Here is a 19,285-nt window from a genome sequence, read left to right as displayed (position 1 = left end):
GGCACAGGGGGGCCAGCCAGGGCCCGGGCCTCCCCAACATCCTAATTTCTTTGGTAATATGCATATGAGCAGTGACATCTTTTTACTGTTACCTGCAGCCGGCCCTCCCCAACATCCAATTATATGCATTTCTACCTCCGCCACTGACCAACAGGACGTGGGCTAGATGGAAAGAACCTTATTTCATCATTAGGAAATCGTAGTTTCGCCTTCCGCAACAAATCCTCGTGCCCCATCCGGACGCACTAAGAACATTTAGTGTTGTTGATTTTGGCTTTACTTCACTCTAACAGCTCGTGTGTGTGTCGTGCCCTTTGTATCTGTTTTTTGATTGATTTTTCTAAATAATTAGAAAATCTCCGTTGTCCCTTTCAGGATGCCATATGACAAATCTTACTCCCTTTGCCTCACAATATAAAATCGTTTTTCAAGCTATATTTCAAAAGTTTTATATACATTTTAAATTACAGGGGTGTTCAATCAATCAATATTTGTATGTCTAATTTTATTGTTCCTTGGCAACCCATAGCATTCAACTAGTTTAGCATAAGACCAAATCCACACTGTCAGTTTCGTAAAGCAATTATAAAAAGATAAACTGTCCTAAATAAAAGCCTGCGCTGAACATTCAAAATGAACGGGGTTTGTCTAGAGTACATCTAGATATGCTATGGTTATTGTATTGCATCTAAGTGACCAAATCACACAACAAAGAAAAAAAGACAAAAAAAAATGTCTGCACGAACCTTCATGTAAAATCAATGATATATGACTTAAATTTGCAATACTTAGGGCACATTTAGATGTGTGCTTTAGCAAAACTGCAACGAATAATCACGACTGCACGGACTCAAATTATTGTCCCAGTTTCTTTCCTTTTTGGGTATGCTCTGCCGGCTCCACATTCCGGCTGCCACCCAGTTTTCCTCTTCGGTCTTGGGTGGGTCACTGCAGTTCCTCCATTATTTCACCATCGAGCACACACACACGCCGCGGCCAGAAATAGCAATGGAGGGAGGGGAGAGCAACGGCAAGAGGGCGAGTGCAGAGGAAGTGAAGTCAGAGCCAGAGGAAGGAGAGGTGCTGATGATGCTGCAGGACGGCGGCGAAGGAGGCGGCGCGTTGGTGGCGGCGGAATCCATGGCGCCGGCGCAGATCGACGTGAGGATGGACCTGACGCTGCTCCACTGCCAGGGCTGCCTCCTCCCCCTCAAGCCCCCCGTCTTCAAGGTGATCCCTTCTTTCCCCTCGCCCCCAGAGAGCGACCACAGATTTTTCTGGAAGAAATCCATGTCCGTCTATCATCTTGCAAGTGCAACGGGCATGGAAGCTGATGATTTGGGGGTTGTGTTGCGTTTTCCGGCCGCAGTGCGAGGCCGCCGGGCACGTCGTGTGCTACCACTGCCGCGCCGTCCACGGCACGATCTGCAGCCGCGCCAGCACGCACTGCGGCGAGCTGGACGCCGTGGTGGGCGCCGCCAAGGTGCCGTGCCCCTACAGGGCGTTCGGCTGCGAGCGGCACGTCGTGTACCACGAGGCCGCGGACCACCAGCGCGCGTGCCACTGCGCGCCCTGCTCCTGCCCGGACCCGGCGTGCGCATTCGCGGGCTCCCGCGCGGCGCTCCTTGACCACTTCGCGGCCGTCCACCGGCGCCCCGCCGCCACGGTCCGCTACGGCCGGGCCCGGGACCTCGGCCTCTCCGTGTCGGGCTGCTGGCACGCCCTCGTCGGGGAGGAGGACGGCAGCGTGTTCCTCGTGTCCCTGGGCCCGCTCGGCGCGGCCACCGCCGTGTCGCTGGTGTGCGTCCGGCCGGACGGCGAGGCGGCGCCGCAGTTCTGGTGCAAGCTCTCCGTGGAGCGCCTGGGCGGCGACAACAGGGACAGGCTGGTCCTCATGGCCTCGGCGGTGAGCAGCAGCGCGCTGTCCACCGGCGCGCCGGCGCCGGGGCAGGGGATGTTCTTGGCCGTGCCCCAGGAGCTGCTCTCCGGCGACACGCTCACGCTCACCGTCCGCATTGATCTGATCCGACCTGCCGCCGCGGCCGCCGCTCCCAAGTCGACAACACCACAGCCTAGGACGGCTAGGAGGATGCAGTGAAGTATGCGGCCCACGATCTTCTGCACTGTGCATGTTATGTCTATGAGACTATGAGCTGTGGAGGTAGTACTAGTAATGCAGCTACTGGTTTGTACTTAGTACTTATTTGATACGTATGAGTGAGTGCAACCAATTGAAGATAATTTGGAGATCCTGAACCAGAGAATATTATGTTCTTTTATAACCTGCATTAGAGTATGTACAGTGAAGTACATTTTTTGAACCATTTTTTGTTCTAGCTGCTTTTAATGTACTGCATCAGGTTGTTCATGTTCATGTTCAGGTTCTTTAGGGTTTTGTTCGCAAGAAATGAACTTCTGCAAATCATTTTTTCAGATTGGCATGAACAAGATGAATCTAAATGTATCATTTTACAAAACTAACATCAATTTTTTTGGAGAGCAAGCTGGGCCTGATGCTCAAAGGACATTCATGCATAAACCAAGTATGGCAATGTGGACAGACTCACATTTCGAAGTGTTTTATTTCTCCTTTTAATGGGACGTCAAGTCAAGTTGTGCGTGGAAAGCTGATAAGAGAAAGCAATCAGAAACTTTCCATACCCCAGTTTACCTTCCTTGTTGTGGTTGCTTTATCTATGAAGTGGAGCGAGAAGCCTTTTTCGGCAAGTTGTGTGTGGCTGTGTACTAAACTGGGGATAGAGGATCATGCTTCTTCCAAAGTTTGTATTCATGGTTCACATAAATACTGGTGTGTTACCATCTTCTTTGAACCAGATCAACAACAGTTGTGTCGAGCATAACATCGGATATAAGCTTCTAGTGTTCTGAATGTTATAGTAAACGTGGGATATTTCAGACAATATTTCTCCAAATTATGCACTTTGTTACTGAAGTGAAGATATAGTGTGCAACAGCGCCGACAATGTTCAAGGCCAGAGCTCCAAGCAAGTACTCCCTCCGTAAACTAATATAAGAGCGTTTAGATCACTTATATTAGTTTACAGAGGGAGTAGCATTGACTGCTGATGTTCGTAAAAAACTGTTATGCATCTTGATGTAAGTTTGTTGTAAATTCATCTGTGAACACAACTAAAATGTAGCTTCCAGGTACCAAACAATACCTTCTTTTTATAAAATTCACAATGCACTTGGGCTCACAAATTTAGTCCATTGGTTTCAACCTCCAACCTGTTGGTTACATCACAGTTTGGGACAAACTTGAGGTACTTAGTTTTCTCAAGTTCTAATTAAACTGCAGAAGCCATATGCCTTTCCCAAGTTTTTGAAAGAAAGAAAACACCTGATAACGCGCATCCAAAACAGGTTCACAATCTTTTTGTGACACTTAACTGGAAGCAGCGGCTTGGAGAGCGATTCTATTGCAGAAATGGACATGCAAATAAAAGAGTATAATTTAACCAGTAATCACCCACATTGTATGCAACAGAAAGATGATTGCCATCTGCCAGCATTATCAAACATACATTTCTCGGCAAGTAAATAAAAAGATTCCTCAGTTATGTACAACTTCTGAAAGCTTAAAGATTCTTGTCAAGCAAATATTTCTGAGCAGCCTCTTGTTGGTGAATTATCACTTCATGAACGAGAGAGCATGCATCACAAATCCAGATGGCCTTTTTCCAACGGAAAAGCACTAGAGTTTCCTAAGTTTCTATTTGGAATGGCCTCAGTGATGTTAGATTATCAGAAATTACGTGTGTGCGACTGTGCGTCTGTGCTGCACACACATGGTAGAGTGAACTTCATAACCTCAACTGATACCCAAGCGAGGAACGACACACATGGTAGAACCTTAATGTCACAACCCCACGAGATATCCAAGTTGTCCAGGACAAAAGGAAACATAGTTCTTCTGACTTGTGAGATAGACGACGCAGCGCGAGAATCCATCACACACAAAAGTTTTTATCACTAGAAATGGCGATGACAGTCGAGGTTTATTAACGAGGCAGGAGGCAACCTACACCAACAACCTCCGTGCCGCTGGCCGCACCGGCCACCAGCCTCCGTTGCGGCCCGCCCGGGCTGCAGCGCCACCCTCTCCCCGGTATGGCCACTCGCCCCGGCCCGTGCCATCCGCCCCTCGCTCTGACGGCAACTGCCGGGCTTCCCCAATTTCCTCGCCGGATCTGGTTCTGCCCACGGGTCCGGCGGTCCCTCGGTGGTCCCGGAAATGCAGATGTCTTCCCCTGCGTCAACGGTCGGCGTCTGATCCTTGCCGCGAATCCTGCTGCGGGGTGCGGGCGTGCGGCTGCCGCCTGCCCCGCGGATAATAGCAGGTCGGCTCCGTTTGAGCAGCACGAGCTTCCATTCATGGTGGTAGCGCCGGATCCCAGCCGTGGTCAACAACCCCACGGATGTTGACGAGGAAGGATGGTCTCGCCCGAGATCCCGCAAGAACAAAAGGCTGCTCGCTCCCTCCCCGTGGACAATGGCCGCCATCCGCAGCACCACCAGCGCCGCGGCTTCAATGTGTCGCAGGACAGGGAGGCCTCCTTAAGCAAGTTCAAAGGCAAGTGCTTTGCCTCAGTGGTGTTGTACCTACTAAGAGCATCTTCAACATCCGCGCAACGCGCCGCGTGCAAAAAACGCATTTGGCGCGCGCAGTTCGTCTGATTTGGCGCGGCCGGCAGCGCTGGCTCCAGCAAACGCGTCAAAATTGAGCGCGCGCGTAGCTCCAGCAGCCGCGCTAAAACGCAGCGCGCGCTAAACATTGCATACTTTTTTTAATAAAACGATAAATAAAATTCATAGATAGAAAAACGATACACAGATATTTTACATAGTTCCATAGCATAGATAGATAAAAAAGAACTACTACTAAATAGTGCAACGACATAAAAAAAATACTAAATAGTGCAACTACATATGCAACTACAGCCTACTCCCAGTCGTCGTCGTCATCGTCATCGTCGCCATCCTCGCTGGTCTGGTCCGAGGTATCGATCCACATATCCAACCAACGGTCATCATCAGCCGAAAAGATCGACTGCCCACCATTTTGAACGATGTCGCACTACGATATCGCCAGAGCCTTCGCCGACGCCAATCCAACCGCTCGTCGCGGCGCCTTTGCGTGTCCTCCTCGCGGCGCCTTGCCCAGTAGGCTTGCTCGTAAGTGACGTCCTCCGGGTGGCGCCGGCGCCACTCCGCCATGGTCCGCTCGTCCTCATGGGCGACGAGGAGGCGGTGCTGCCGCTCAGCGTGCTCCGCACGGTCTTGTGCCGTGCGAAGACGAGGCGGCGGGGCGACGTCCAGCGCCTGCTGGAGGGTGTGGAGGTCGTGGAAGTTCATCTGCGGGCGCGGCCTGCCTAGGTGCCACGTCGCGGCGTCGTACGCGCGGGCGGCCTCGTTGTAAGGGCATTTTTATCCCTTAGTTGGTTTTGGTGATTGATGACAATGCTTTTGCGGACTACTCATGTGCATCGAGTATTTCAGATATATTGACTAGATGATTTGGTTCCCCTCGAAGGCTATGGAAGACGGCGTTTCTCTTCGTTTCTTTTCGGTGGTATTGAGTCGTAGGGAAGCCGTGCTATTAAGAGGGGGTTCGCGTTGGAAAGGTTGGGTGGATTCATCACGTACACATCTTCCTTTGCACCTCCTATTCTCTAGCCTTTGGAGTATCCTATGTTTTCCTTGTCTATGCAAATATTGCTCTTGCTTGTTGAACTAGGGCGTGCGGTAGTACTGCTCCTTAGAGCGGTAGTACCGCAGGACCTTGCGGTAGTACCGCCCGCTGGTGCGGTAGTACCGCAAGGGCCCACGGTAGTACCGCTTATATTAAGCGGTAGTACCGTGGTATCTGACTTAGTTCCGCAAGTACGCGGCAGTAAGGGGCGGATGTAATTTTTTACATCCGCGCCTCGCGCGGTAGTACCGCTGCTGGCTTACGGTACTACCGCGTCGGGTTTTTGCATCGACTCCAACTCTGCGGAAGTAGCCACGGGTGTAATTTTTTATATCCGTGTCTTCCCATCTCTGGACAGCCCGTGCCTTGCGGTAGTACCGCAAGGGGGAGCGGTAGTACCGCGCCAGCAGTACTACCGCCCTCTGCTTTAGTGCATTTTTGGCTGTTCTGGTCTCTGCTGCGTGGGCGGTAGTACCGCGGGGCCCTGCGGTAGTACCGCGTGCCCCTGCGGTAGTACCGCGCCTCAGGTACGGTAGTACCGCGTTGCGCAGGCTGAGTTGGTGGATAACGGTTGGATTTGTTCTTCCACTATATAAGGGGTGTCTTCCTCCTCTAGTTGACCATCTCTTCCACCTCCAAGCTCCATTGTTGCTCCAAGCTCCATTTTCGCCCGATCTCCTTCCCTAGCCATGTTGGGGAACGTAGCAGAAATTCAAAATTTTCTACGCATCACCAAGATCAATCTATGGATTAACTAGCAACGAGAGAGAGGGGAGTGCATCTTCATACCCTTGAAGATCGCGATGCGGAAGCGTTGCAAGAACGCGGATGAAGGAGTCGTACTCGTAGCGATTCAGATCGCGGTTGATTCCGATCTAAGCGCCGAACCACGGCGCCTCCGCGTTCAACACACGTGCAGCCCGGTGACGTCTCCCACGCCTTGATCCAGCAAGGAGAGACAGAGAGGTTGGGGAAGACTCCGTCCAGCAGCAGCACAACGGCGTGGTGGTGGTGGAGGAGCGTGGCACTCCAGCAGGGCTTCGCCAAGCACCGCAAGAGATGAGGAGGGAGAGGGGTAGGGCCGCGCCATGAGGGAGATGTTCTCGTGTCTATGGCAGACCCAAACCCCCACTATATATAGGGGAAAGGGAGGGGCTGCGCCCCCACCTAGGTTTCCACCTCTAGGGGTGGCGGCCAGCCCTAGATGGGACTTGGAGGGGCGGCCAAGGGGGGGAGAGGGGGCGCACCACTAGGTGGGCCTTAGGCCCATCTGAGCCTAGGGTTTCCCCTTTTCCCTTCTCTCTTCGCCTTGGGCCCTGGTGGGGGGGCGCACCAGCTCACCTGGGGCTGGTCCCCTCCCACACTTGGCCCACGCAGCCCTCTGGGGCCGGTGGCCCCACCTGGTGGACCCCCGGGACCCTCCCGGTGGTCCCGATACGTTACCGATAGCACCCGAAACTTTTCTGGTGACCAATACAGGACTTCCCATATATAAATCTTTACCTCCGGACCATTCCGAAACTCCTCGTGACGTCCGGGATCTTTTCCGGGACTCCGAACAACATTCGGTAACCACGTATATCTATTCCCTATAACCCTAGCGTCATCGAACCTTAAGTGTGTAGACCCTACGGGTTCGGGAACCATGCAGACATGACCGAGACGTTCTCCGGTCAATAACCAACAGCGGGATCTGGATACCCATGTTGGCTCCCACATGTTCCACGATGATCTCATCGGATGAACCACGATGTCAAGGATTCAATCAATCCCGTATACAATTCCCTTTGTCTACCGGTATAGTACTTGCCCGAGATTCTATCGTCGTTATCCCGATACCTTGTTCAATCTCGTTACCGGCAAGTCTCTTTACTCGTTCCATAACACATCATCCCGTGATCAACTCCTTGGTCACATTGTGCACATTATGATGATGTCCTACCGAGTGGGCCCAGAGATACCTCTCCGTTTACACGGAGTGACAAATCCCAGTCTCGATTCGTGCCAACCCAACAGACACTTTCGGAGATACCTGTAGTGCACCTTTATAGCCACCCAGTTACGTTGTGACGTTTGGTACACCCAAAGCATTCCTACGGTATCCGGGAGTTGCACAATCTCATGGTCTAAGGAAATGATACTTGACATTAGAAAAGCTCTTAGCAAACGAACTACACGATCTTGTGCTAGGCTTAGGATTGGGTCTTGTCCATCACATCATTCGCCTAATGATGTGATCCCGTTATCAACGACATCCAATGTCCATGGTCAGGAAACCGTAACCATCTATTGATCAACGAGCTAGTCAACTAGAGGCTTACTAGGGACATGGTGTTGTCTATGTATCCACACATGTATCTGAGTTTCCTATCAATACAATTTTAGCATGGATAATAAAGGATTATCATGAACAAGGAAATATAATAATAACCAATTTATTATTGCCTCTAGGGCATATTTCTAACAGTCTCCCACTTGCACTAGAGTCAATAATCTAGTTCACATCGCCATGTGATTAATACCCAAGAGTTACTAGAGTCAATAATCTAGTTCACATCACCATGTGAATGTAATGAATCCAACACCCATGGGGTTTGTTCATATCTCGCTTGTGAGAGAGGTTATTAGTCAACGGGTCTGAACCTTTCAGATCCGTGTGTGCTTGACGAATATCTATGTCATCTTGTAGATGCAGCTACCACGCGCTACTTGGAGCTATTTCAAATAACTGCTCTACTATACGAATCCGGTTTACTACTCGGAGTCATCCGGATTAGTGTCAAAGTTTACATCGACGTAACCCTTTACGACGAACTCCTTTTCACCTCCATAATCGAGAAAATTCCTTAGTCCACTAGATACTAAGGATAAGTTCGACCGCTGTCATGTGATCCATTCCCGGATCACTATTGTACCCCTTGACTAACTCATGGCAAGGCACACTTCATGTGCGGTACACAGCATAGCATACTATAGAGCCTACGTCTAAAGCATAGGGGACGACCTTCGTCCTTTCTCTCTCTTCTGCTGTGGTCAGGTCTTGAGTCTTACTCAATACTCACACCTTGTAACACAGCCAAGAACTGTTGGGAATCGTAGCATAATTTTAAAACATTTCCTACGCTCACCAAGATGCATCTATGGAGTCTACTAGCAACGAGGGGAAAGGAGTGGATCTACATACCCTTGTAGATCGCGAGCGGAAGCGTTCCAATGAACGTGGATGACGGAGTCGTACTCGCCGTGATCCAAATCACCGATGACCGAGTGCCGAACGGACGGCACCTCCGCGTTCAACACACGTACGGTGCAGCGACGTCTCCTCCTTCTTGATCCAGCAAGGGGGAAGGAGAGGTTGATGGAGATCCAGCAGCACGACGGCGTGGTGGTGGATGTAGCGGGTCTCGGCAGGGCTTCGCTAAGCTTCTACGAGAGAGAGAGAGGTGTTGCAGGGGAGGAGGGAGGTGCCAAAGGCTGTAGGTTGCTGCCCTCCCTCCCCCCTTTATATAGGCCCCTGGGGGGTGCGCCAGCCCCAAGAGATGGGATCTCAAGGGGGGCGGCGGCCACAAGGGGGGGAAGGGGTTGCCTTGCCCCCCAAGGCAAGGGGGAACTCCCCCTAGGGTTCCCAACCCTAGGCGCATGGGGGGAGGCCCAAGGGGGGCGCCCCAGCCCACTAGGGGCTGGTTCCCTTCCACTTTCAGCCCACGGGGCCCTCCGGGACAGGTGGCCCCACCCGGTGGACCCCCGGGACCCTTCCGGTGGTCCCGGTACAATACCGATAACCCCCGAAACTTTCCCGGTGGCCGAAACTGGACTTCCTATATATAATTCTTCACCTCCGGACCATTCCGGAACCTCTCGTGACGTCCGGGATTTCATCCGGGACTCCGAACAACTTTCGGGTTTCCGCATACATATATCTCTACAACCCTAGCGTCACCGGACCTTAAGTGTGTAGACCCTACGGGTTCGGGAGACATGCAGACATGACCGAGACGCCTCTCCGGTCAATAACCAACAGCGGGATCTGGATACCCATGTTGTCTCCCACATGTTCCACGATGATCTCATCGGATGAACCACGGTGTCGAGGATTCAATCAATCCGTATGCAATTCCCTTTGTCAATCGGTATGTTACTTGCCCGAGATTCGATCGTCGGTATCCCAATACCTTGTTCAATCTCGTTACCGGCAAGTCTCTTTACCCGTACCGCAATGCATGATCCCGTGACTAACGCCTTAGTCACATTGAGCTCATTATGATGATGCATTACCGAGTGGGCCCAGAGATACCTCTCCGTCACACGGAGTGACAAATCCCAGTCTCGATCCGTGCCAACCCAACAGACACTTTCGGAGATACCCGTAGTGCACCTTTATAGTCACCCAGTTACGTTGTGACGTTTGGCACACCCAAAGCACTCCTACGGTATCCGGGAGTTGCACGATCTCATGGTCTAAGGAAAAGATACTTGACATTGGAAAAGCTCTAGCAAACGAAACTACACGATCTTTTATGCTATGCTTAGGATTGGGTCTTGTCCATCACATCATTCTCCTAATGATGTGATCCCGTTATCAATGACATCCAATGTCCATAGTCAGGAAACCATGACTATCTGTTGATCAACGAGCTAGTCAACTAGAGGCTTACTAGGGACAGGTTGTGGTCTATGTATTCACACATGTATTACGATTTCCGGACAATACAATTATAGCATGAATAATAGACAATTACCATGAACAAAGAAATATAATAATAACCATTTATTGTTGCCTCTAGGGCATATTTCCAACAAGAACTCCTTCTTTGCTGATCTATTTTGAACTCCTTCAAAAACTTGTCACGGTATGTATTCATTTGAAATTACTATTAGGCGTTTTTGATCTATCCTTATTGATCTTGATGCTCAATGTTCAAGTAGCTTAATGCAGGTTTTCCATTAAAAAACACTTTTCAAATAACCCTGTATGCTTTCCAGAAATTCTACATCATCTCTGATCAACAATATGTCAACAACATATACTCATCAGAAATTCTATAGTGCTCCCACTCACTTCTTTGGAAATACAAGTTTCTGATAAACTTTGTATAAACCCAAAATCTTTGATCATCTCATCAAAGCGTACATTCCAACTCCGAGATGATTACTCCAGTCCTTAGAAGGATTGCTGGAGCTTTGCATACTTGTTAGCAACTTTCAGGATTGACAAAAATCTTCTGGTTGTATCACATACAACCTTTCCTCAAGAAAATCGTCGAGGAAACGATGTTTTGATATCTTATCTACAAGATTTCATAAATAATGCAGTAACTGCTAATACAATTCCAACAGACTCTTAGCATCGCTACGAGTGAGAAAGTCTCATCGTAGTCAACTCCTTGAACTTGTCGGAAAACATCTTAACGACAAGCCGAGCTTTCTTAATGGTGACACTTACCATCATTGTGTGTCTTCCTTTTAAAATCCATCTGCACCCAACAGCCTTACGACCATCAAGTATTTCTTCCAAAGTCTATACTTTTCTTTTATACATGGATCCTCTCTCGGATTTCATGGCCTCAAGCCATTCGTCGGAATCTGGGCCCACCATCGCTTCTCCATAGCTCATAGGTTCATTGTTGTCTAGCAACATGACTTCCAAGACAGAATTACGTACCACTCTGAAGTAGTACGCATCCTTATCGACCTACGAGGTTTGGTAGTGACTTGATCTGAAGTTTCATGATCACTATCATAAGCTTCCACTTCAATTGGTGTAGGTGCCACAGGAACAACTTCCTATGCCCTGCTACACACTAGTTGAAGTTATGGTTCAATAACCTCATCAAGTCTCCACCATCCCCCCACTCAATTCTTTCGAGAGAAACTTTATCTCGAGAAAGGATCTGTTTACTTCCAGATCTGAAACAGGAGGTATACCCAACTGTTTTGTGTATTCTATGAAGATGCATTTATCCGCTTTGGGTTCGAGCTTATCAGCCTGAAACTTTTTCACATAAGCATCGCAGCCCCAAACTTTTAAGAAACGACAACTTAGGTTTCTCTAAACGGTGTCGTCTCAACGGAATTGCGTGGTGCCCTATTTAAAGTGAATGCAGTTGTCTCTAATGCCTAACCCGTAAACGATAGTGGTAAAGAGACATCATTGTATGCACCATATCCAATAGGGTGCAGTTATGATGTTCGGACACACCATCACATTGTGGTGTTCCAGGCGGTATTAATCGTGAAACACTTTCCACAATGTCTTAATTGTGTGCCAAACTCGTAACTCAGATATCTCTATGATCATATCATAGACATTATATCCTCTTGTCACGACGATCTTCAACTTCACTCTGAAATTACTTGAACCTTTCAATAATTCAGACTTGTGTTTCATCAAGTAAATATTCTCAGCATCTACTCAAATCATCTGTGAAGTAAGAACATATCGATATCCACTGCGTGCCTCAGCACTCATTGGACTGCACACATCAATGTATTACTTCCAACAAGTTGCTCTCTTGTTCCATCTTACTGAAAACGAGGCCTTTCAGTCATCTTGCCCATGTGGTATGATTTGCATGTCTCAAGTGATTCAAAATCAAGTGAGTCCAAACGATCCATCTGCATGGAGTTTCTCCATGCATATATACCAATAGACATGGTTCGCATGTCTCAATCTTTTCAAAAACGAGTGAGTCCAAAGATCCATCTACATGGAGCTTCTTCATGCGTTCTATACCAATATGACTCAAATGGCAGTGCCACAAGTATGTGGTACTATCATTACTATTTTATATCTTTTGGCACGAACATGTGTATCACTGCGATCGAGATTCATTTTAGGTGCAAGACCATTGAAGGTATTATTCAAATAAACAGAGTAACCATTATTCTCCTTAAATGAATAACCGTATTGCGATAAACATAATCCAATCATGTTTATGCTCAACGCAAACACCAAATAACAATTATTTAGGTTTAACACCAATCTCGATGGTAGAGGGAGCATGCGATGCTTGATCACATCAACCTTGGAAACACTTCCAACACATATCGTCATCTCACCTTTAGCTAGTCTCCGTTTATTCCGCAGCTTTTATTTCGAGTTACTAACACTTAGCAACCGAACCGGTATCTAATACCCTGGTGCTGCTAGGAGTACTAGTAAAGTACACATTCATATAATGTATATCCAATATACTTCTGTCGACCTTGCCTGCCTTCTCATCTACCAAGTATCTAGGGTAGTTCTGCTTCAGTGACCGTTCCCCTCATTACAGAAGCACTTAGTCTCGGGTTTGGGTTCAACCTTGGGATTCTTCACTAGAGCAGCAAATGATTTGCTGTTTCATGAAGTATCCCTTTTGCCCTTGCCCTTCTAGAAACTAGTGGTTTTACTAACCATCAACAATTGATGCTCCTTCTTGATTTCTACTTTCGCGGTGTCAAACATCGCGAGTTGCTCAAGGATCATCATGTCTATCCCTGATATGTTATAGTTCATCACGAAGCTCTAATAGCTTGGTGGCAGTGACTATGGAGAACCATCACTATCTCATCTGGAAGATTAACTCCCACTCGATTCAAGTGATTGTAGTACTCAGACAATCTGAGCATATGCTCAACGATTGAGCTTTTCTCCCTTAGTTTGCAGGCTTAAGAAACTTGTCATAGGTCTCATACCTCTTGACGTGGGCATTAGTCTGAAATCCCAATTTCAGTCTTTGGAACATCTCATATGTTCTGCGACGTTTCAAAACCGTCTTGTCGCCACAATTTTAAACCGTTAGCATCACACACTGAACTATCACGTAGTCATCAAAACGTGTATGTCAGATGTTTCGTAACATCTACAGACGACGCTCGAGGTTCAGCACACCGAGCGGTGCATTAAGGACATAAGCCTTCCGTGCAGCAATGAGGACAATCCTCAGTTTACGGACCCAGTCCGCATAATTGCTACTATCAACTTTCAACTAAATTTTCTCTAGGAACATATCTTAAACAGTAGAACTAAAGCGTAAGCTATGACATAATTTGCAAAGACCTTTTGACTATGTTCATGATAATTAAGTTCATCTGATTATTTAATGAACTCCCACTCAGATAGACATCCCTCTAGTGACCTAAGTGATACATGATCCGAGTCAAACTAGGCCGTGTCCGATCATCACGTGAGACGGACTAGTCATCATCGGTGAACATCTCCATGTTGATCGCATCTACTATACGACTCATGTTCGACCTTTCGATCTCTTGTGTTCCGAGGCCATGTCTGTACATGCTAGGCTCGTCAAGTCAACCTAAGTGTTTCGCATGTGTTCCGAGGCCATGTCTGTACATGCTAGGCTCGTCAACACCCGTTGTATGCGAACGTTAGAATCTATCACACCCGATCATCACGTGGTGCTTCGAAACAACGAACCTTCGCAACGGTGCACGGTTAGGGGGAACACGTCTCTTGAAATTTTAGTGAGGGATCATCTTATTTATGCTACCGTCGTTCTAAGCAAATAAGATGTAAACATGACAAACATCACATGCAAATCATAAAGTGACATGATATGGCCAATATCATCTTGCGCCTTTTGATCTCCATCTTCGAGGCGCGGCATGATCACCTTCGTCACCGGCATGACACCATGATCTCCATCATCATGATCTCCACCATCGTGTCTTCATGAAGTTGTCTCGCCAACTATTACTTCTACTACTATGGCTAACGGTTAGCAATAAAGTAAAGTAATTACATGGCGTTTTTCATTGACACGCAGGTCATACAATAAATTAAGACAACTCCTATGGCCCCTGCCGGTTGTCATACTCATCGACATGCAAGTCGTGATTCCTATTACAAGAACATGATCAATCTCATACATCACATATATCATTCATCACATCCTTTTGGCCATATCACATCACATAGCATACCCTGCAAAAACAAGTTAGACGTCCTCTAATGTTGTTGCATGTTTTACGTGGCTGCTATGGGTTTCTAGCAAGAACGTTTCTTACCTACGCAAAAACCACAACGTGATATGCCAATTTCTATTTACCCTTCATAAGGACCCTTTTCATCGAATCCGATCCGACTAAAGTGGGAGAGACAGACACCCGCTAGCCACCTTATCCAACTAGTGCATGTCAGTCGGTGGAACCTGTCTCACGTAAATGTACGTGTAAGGTCGGTCCGGGCCGCTTCATCCCACGATGCAGCCGAATCAAGATAAGACTAGTAACGGCAAGTAAATTGACAAAATCGACGCCCACAACTACTTTGTGTTCTACTCGTGCATAGAAACTACGCATAGACCTAGCTCATGATGTCACTGTTGGGGAACGTAGCAGAAATTCAAAATTTTCTACGCATCACCAAGATCAATCTATGGATTAACTAGCAACGAGAGAGAGGGGAGTGCATCTTCATACCCTTGAAGATCGTGATGCGGAAGCGTTGCAAGAACGCGGATGAAGGAGTCGTACTCGTAGCGATTCAGATCGCGGTTGATTCCGATCTAAGCGCCGAACCACGGCGCCTCCGCGTTCAACACACGTGCAGCCCGGTGACGTCTCCCACGCCTTGATCCAGCAAGGAGAGAGGGAGAGGTTGGGGAAGACTCCGTCCATCAGCAGCACAACAGCATGGTGGTGGTGGAGGAGCGTGGCACTCCAGCAGGGCTTCGCCAAGCACCGCAAGAGACGAGGAGGGAGAGGGGTAGGGCCGCGCCATGAGGGAGATGTTCTCGTGTCTATGGCAGCCCCAAACCCCCACTATATATAGGGGAAAGGGAGGGGCTGCGCCCCCACCTAGGTTTCCACCTCTAGGGGTGGCGGCCAGCCCTAGATGGGACTTGGAGGGGCGGCCAATGGGGGAGAGAGGGGGGCGCACCACTAGGTGGGCCTTAGGCCCATCCGAGCCTAGGGTTTCCCCTTTTCCCTTCTCTCTTCGCCTTGGGCCCTGGTGGGGGGGGCGCACCAGCTCACCTGGGGCTGTTCCCCTCCCACACTTGGCCCACGCAGCCCTCTGGGGCCGGTGGCCCCACCTGGTGGACCCCCGGGACCCTCCCGGTGGTCCCGGTACGTTACCGATAGCACCCGAAACTTTTTCGGTGACCAAAACAGGACTTCCCATATATAAATCTTTACCTCCGGACCATTCCGGAACTCCTTGTGACGTCCGGGATCTTATCCGGGACTCCGAACAACATTCGGTAACCACGTATATCTATTCCCTATAACCCTAGCGTCATCGAACCTTAAGTGTGTAGACCCTACGGGTTCGGGAACCATGCAGACATGACCGAGACGTTCTCCGGTCAATAACCAACAGCGGGATCTGGATACCCATGTTGGCTCCCACATGTTCCATGATGATCTCATCGGATGAACCACGATGTCAAGGATTCAATCAATCCCGTATACAATTCCCTTTGTCTACCGGTATAGTACTTGCCCGAGATTCTATCGTCGGTATCCCGATACCTTGTTCAATCTCGTTACTGGCAAGTCTCTTTACTCGTTCCGTAACACATCATCCCGTGATCAACTCCTTGGTCACATTGTGCACATTATGATGATGTCCTACCGAGTGGGCCCAGAGATACCTCTCCGTTTACACGGAGTGACAAATCCCAGTCTCGATTCGTGCCAACCCAACAGACACTTTCGGAGATACCTGTAGTGCACCTTTATAGCCACCCAGTTACGTTGTGACGTTTTGTACACCCAAAGCATTCCTACGGTATTCGGGAGTGGCACAATCTCATGGTCTAAGGAAATGATACTTGACATTAGAAAAGCTCTTAGCAAACGAACTACACGATCTTGTGCTAGGCTTAGGATTGGGTCTTGTCCATCACATCATTCTCCTAATGATGTGATCCCGTTATCAACGACATCCAATGTCCATGGTTAGGAAACCGTAACCATCTATTGATCAACGAGCTAGTCAACTAGAGGCTTACTAGGGACATGGTGTTGTCTATGTATCCACACATGTATCTGAGTTTCCTATCAATACAATTTTAGCATGGATAATAAACGATTATCATGAACAAGGAAATATAATAATAACCAATTTATTATTGCCTCTAGGGCATATTTCTAACAAGCCAATCAAACTTGTTGATTCTCTAGGGATTGGTTGAGAAGGCCCCGATCTACACTTCCACCAAGAGAAATTTGAATCCCCCAACTAATCCCTTGTGGATCTTGTTACTCTTGGGTGTTTGAGCACCCTAGACGGTTGAGGTCACCGCGGAGCCATAGTCCATTGTGGTGAAGCTTCGTGGTATCGTTGGGAGCCTCCAATTAAGTTGTGGAGATTGCCCCAACCTTGTTTGTAAAGGTTTGGTCGCCGCCTCCAAGGGCACCAATAGTAGAATCACGGCATCTCGCATTGTGTGAGGGCGTGAGGAGAATACGGTGGCCCTAGTGGGTTCTTGGGGAGCATTGTGCCTCCACACCGCTCCAACGGAGACGTACTTCCTCTCAAAGGGAAGGAACTTCGGTAACACATCCTCGTCTTCACCTGCTCCACTCTTGGTTATCTCGTGCCTTTACTTGTGCAAGCTTATTTGTGCTTTATCTCTTGCTTGCGTGTGTGCTTATTGTTGTTGCATCATATAGGTTGCTCACCTAGTTGCATATCTAGACAACCTACTTTGATGCAAAGTTTAAATTGGTAAAGAAAGGCTAAAAATTGTTAGTTGCCTATTCACCCCCCTCTAGTCAACTATATCGATCCTTTCAATTGGTATCAGAGCCTCATCTCTTTATTAAGGACTTTACCGTCCGAAGAGTATGGTTGACGTCGTAGACGGTGTGGAGGAGCACTCCGGTGTGAATCCGGTCTCGTCTACGGGAGATGGGGGAACCGCGATCTCTCGTGAGGAATTCAATGTGGCGTTGGACACATTGAAAACCTCCATGACGACCGAGGTCGAAAGCATGTTTAATAAATTCTTAGAAGGGCTTAATCTTTCCACCGCACCGTTGAAAGTGGGTGATCCCGCTAACAAGGTGACGGATGCTACCTCCGACAAGGGGGAGGCTACTAGCGAGAAAGCTCCTTCTAGTGGTAAAAATGGCACCGGCATCTTTGCCCATGTGGAACCTCCACTTGTCTATGGTGGACCGCTTCCTTCCACTCATTTGAATCATGCCGGATCGGCCCCTAAGATTGAGAAGAATGTAGAATTTGATTCTTGGGTCTATCGTTTTAAGCGTCATTTAAATCATGTGAACACTAACCTTTGGAGAATCATTGAAGAAGGTTTCTATCTGCATGACCGAAGTAACTTCACTCCTAGAGAAGCCGTGGATAATCAATTCAATGAGAATGCTCTCTTCATCATCCAAGAAGCAATCCCACCCGAAGATCTTCCTCATCTCCGGCCCTACACCATGGCCAAAGATGCTTGGCACCAAGTGGTTTCCCTCTATCGGGGAAGCGCAAGCATTCAACGCTCCAAGTATGAAGTGGTGCAAGATGAAGCCGATGAGTTTGCAATGAAAGAAGATGAAGAACCTCGCGAGCTTTATCGGAGAGTAACTAAACTCGCGGTCTCTCTCCAAGATCATGGAAGTAAGGACACGGATGACAATTGGATCAAGCGCAAATTCCTCAAGGCAATGATGCCCTACCACAAAGCCATGTCCTCCGTCATTCGTCAAAGGCCGGACTTCCACACCTTGTCCTCAAGTGAAGTGTTGGATGAGTTCGTTGCTATGAGCATCTTGGACAAGACCGCCGACAATGCGGTTCTTCGCTCTCAAAGAGTAAAGAAGCCCAACCTTGCTCTAAAGGCCAAGGTTAGTATGGAGGAAGAGGATGAAGAGGAAGAAGAGGAGAGCAACCTCGAAGATACGAAGTATGCCTACCATGAACACATGGCACTTGCTTCAAGGCAATTTTGGAGCAAGAAGAACTCAAGGCCCAACTTCAACAAGAACAATTCAAGTGGCGCAAAGGGCAAGCAACGAGTGAGGACTTGCTTCAATTGTGGCAATGTGAGCCACTTTGTTGCGGAGTGCCCTTATGAGAAGAGGGAAGACAATGGTGGCAAGCTCATCCGAAAGGACAAGGCCAAGTCGTTCCCCAACAAGAGCAACTTCACCAAGAAGACTCCTCCCAAGGCATTGGTGGTACAAGAAGAGTACAATGAGGATGATGACGATGAGGAAGATGGTGAGTCGGTTGCCATGGCCTCCGTTGCCATTGCGACGACTCCACGGGTGTCTCTCTTTGACTCACCCAATGAGAACATCACCGCCAAGTGCCTCATGGCTAAAGCCACCAACAAGGTAACCCCCAACATCAAAACTACCATCATTAATCATCCTTCTTCGGATAGCATTGATGAACATGAGGGGACAAATGTGGAGGAGAATGAGTTTGAGACCTTTATGGGTAAACTCAAGGGTAAATCCAAGAAGCACTTTGTTGCTCTCTTGGAACAACTTGGTGAAGCCAATGACATGATCGAGGCTCACGAAGATACCATCTCTAAGATGGAGGGGCATAGTCGTGACTATGCCGATGAGATTTCGGATCTTTCCAATGCTCTTGACGAAGAG

At 48.4% G+C, this 19,285-nt stretch overlaps 1 protein-coding gene across 1 annotated transcript; it reads left to right on the top strand.

Moving 5' to 3' along the window:
- The first annotated feature begins 905 nt into the window (after positions 1–905).
- Positions 906–2,368, top strand: LOC123166305 (E3 ubiquitin-protein ligase SINA-like 3). The gene is made up of 2 exons (XM_044584089.1): positions 906–1,230; positions 1,370–2,368. The coding sequence occupies exons 1-2, from the start codon at positions 1,009–1,011 to the stop codon at positions 2,096–2,098; spliced, it is 951 nt and encodes a 316-aa protein (XP_044440024.1). The 5' UTR covers positions 906–1,008; the 3' UTR covers positions 2,099–2,368.
- Positions 2,369–19,285: the final 16,917 nt, after the last annotated feature.

This window comes from Triticum aestivum, chromosome 7D (assembly GCF_018294505.1).
Source record: "Triticum aestivum cultivar Chinese Spring chromosome 7D, IWGSC CS RefSeq v2.1, whole genome shotgun sequence".
Lineage (NCBI taxonomy): Eukaryota > Viridiplantae > Streptophyta > Magnoliopsida > Poales > Poaceae > Triticum > Triticum aestivum.
The sequence above is the reverse complement of the archived record's forward strand: the minus strand, read 5'-3'. Positions and strand labels throughout refer to the sequence as shown.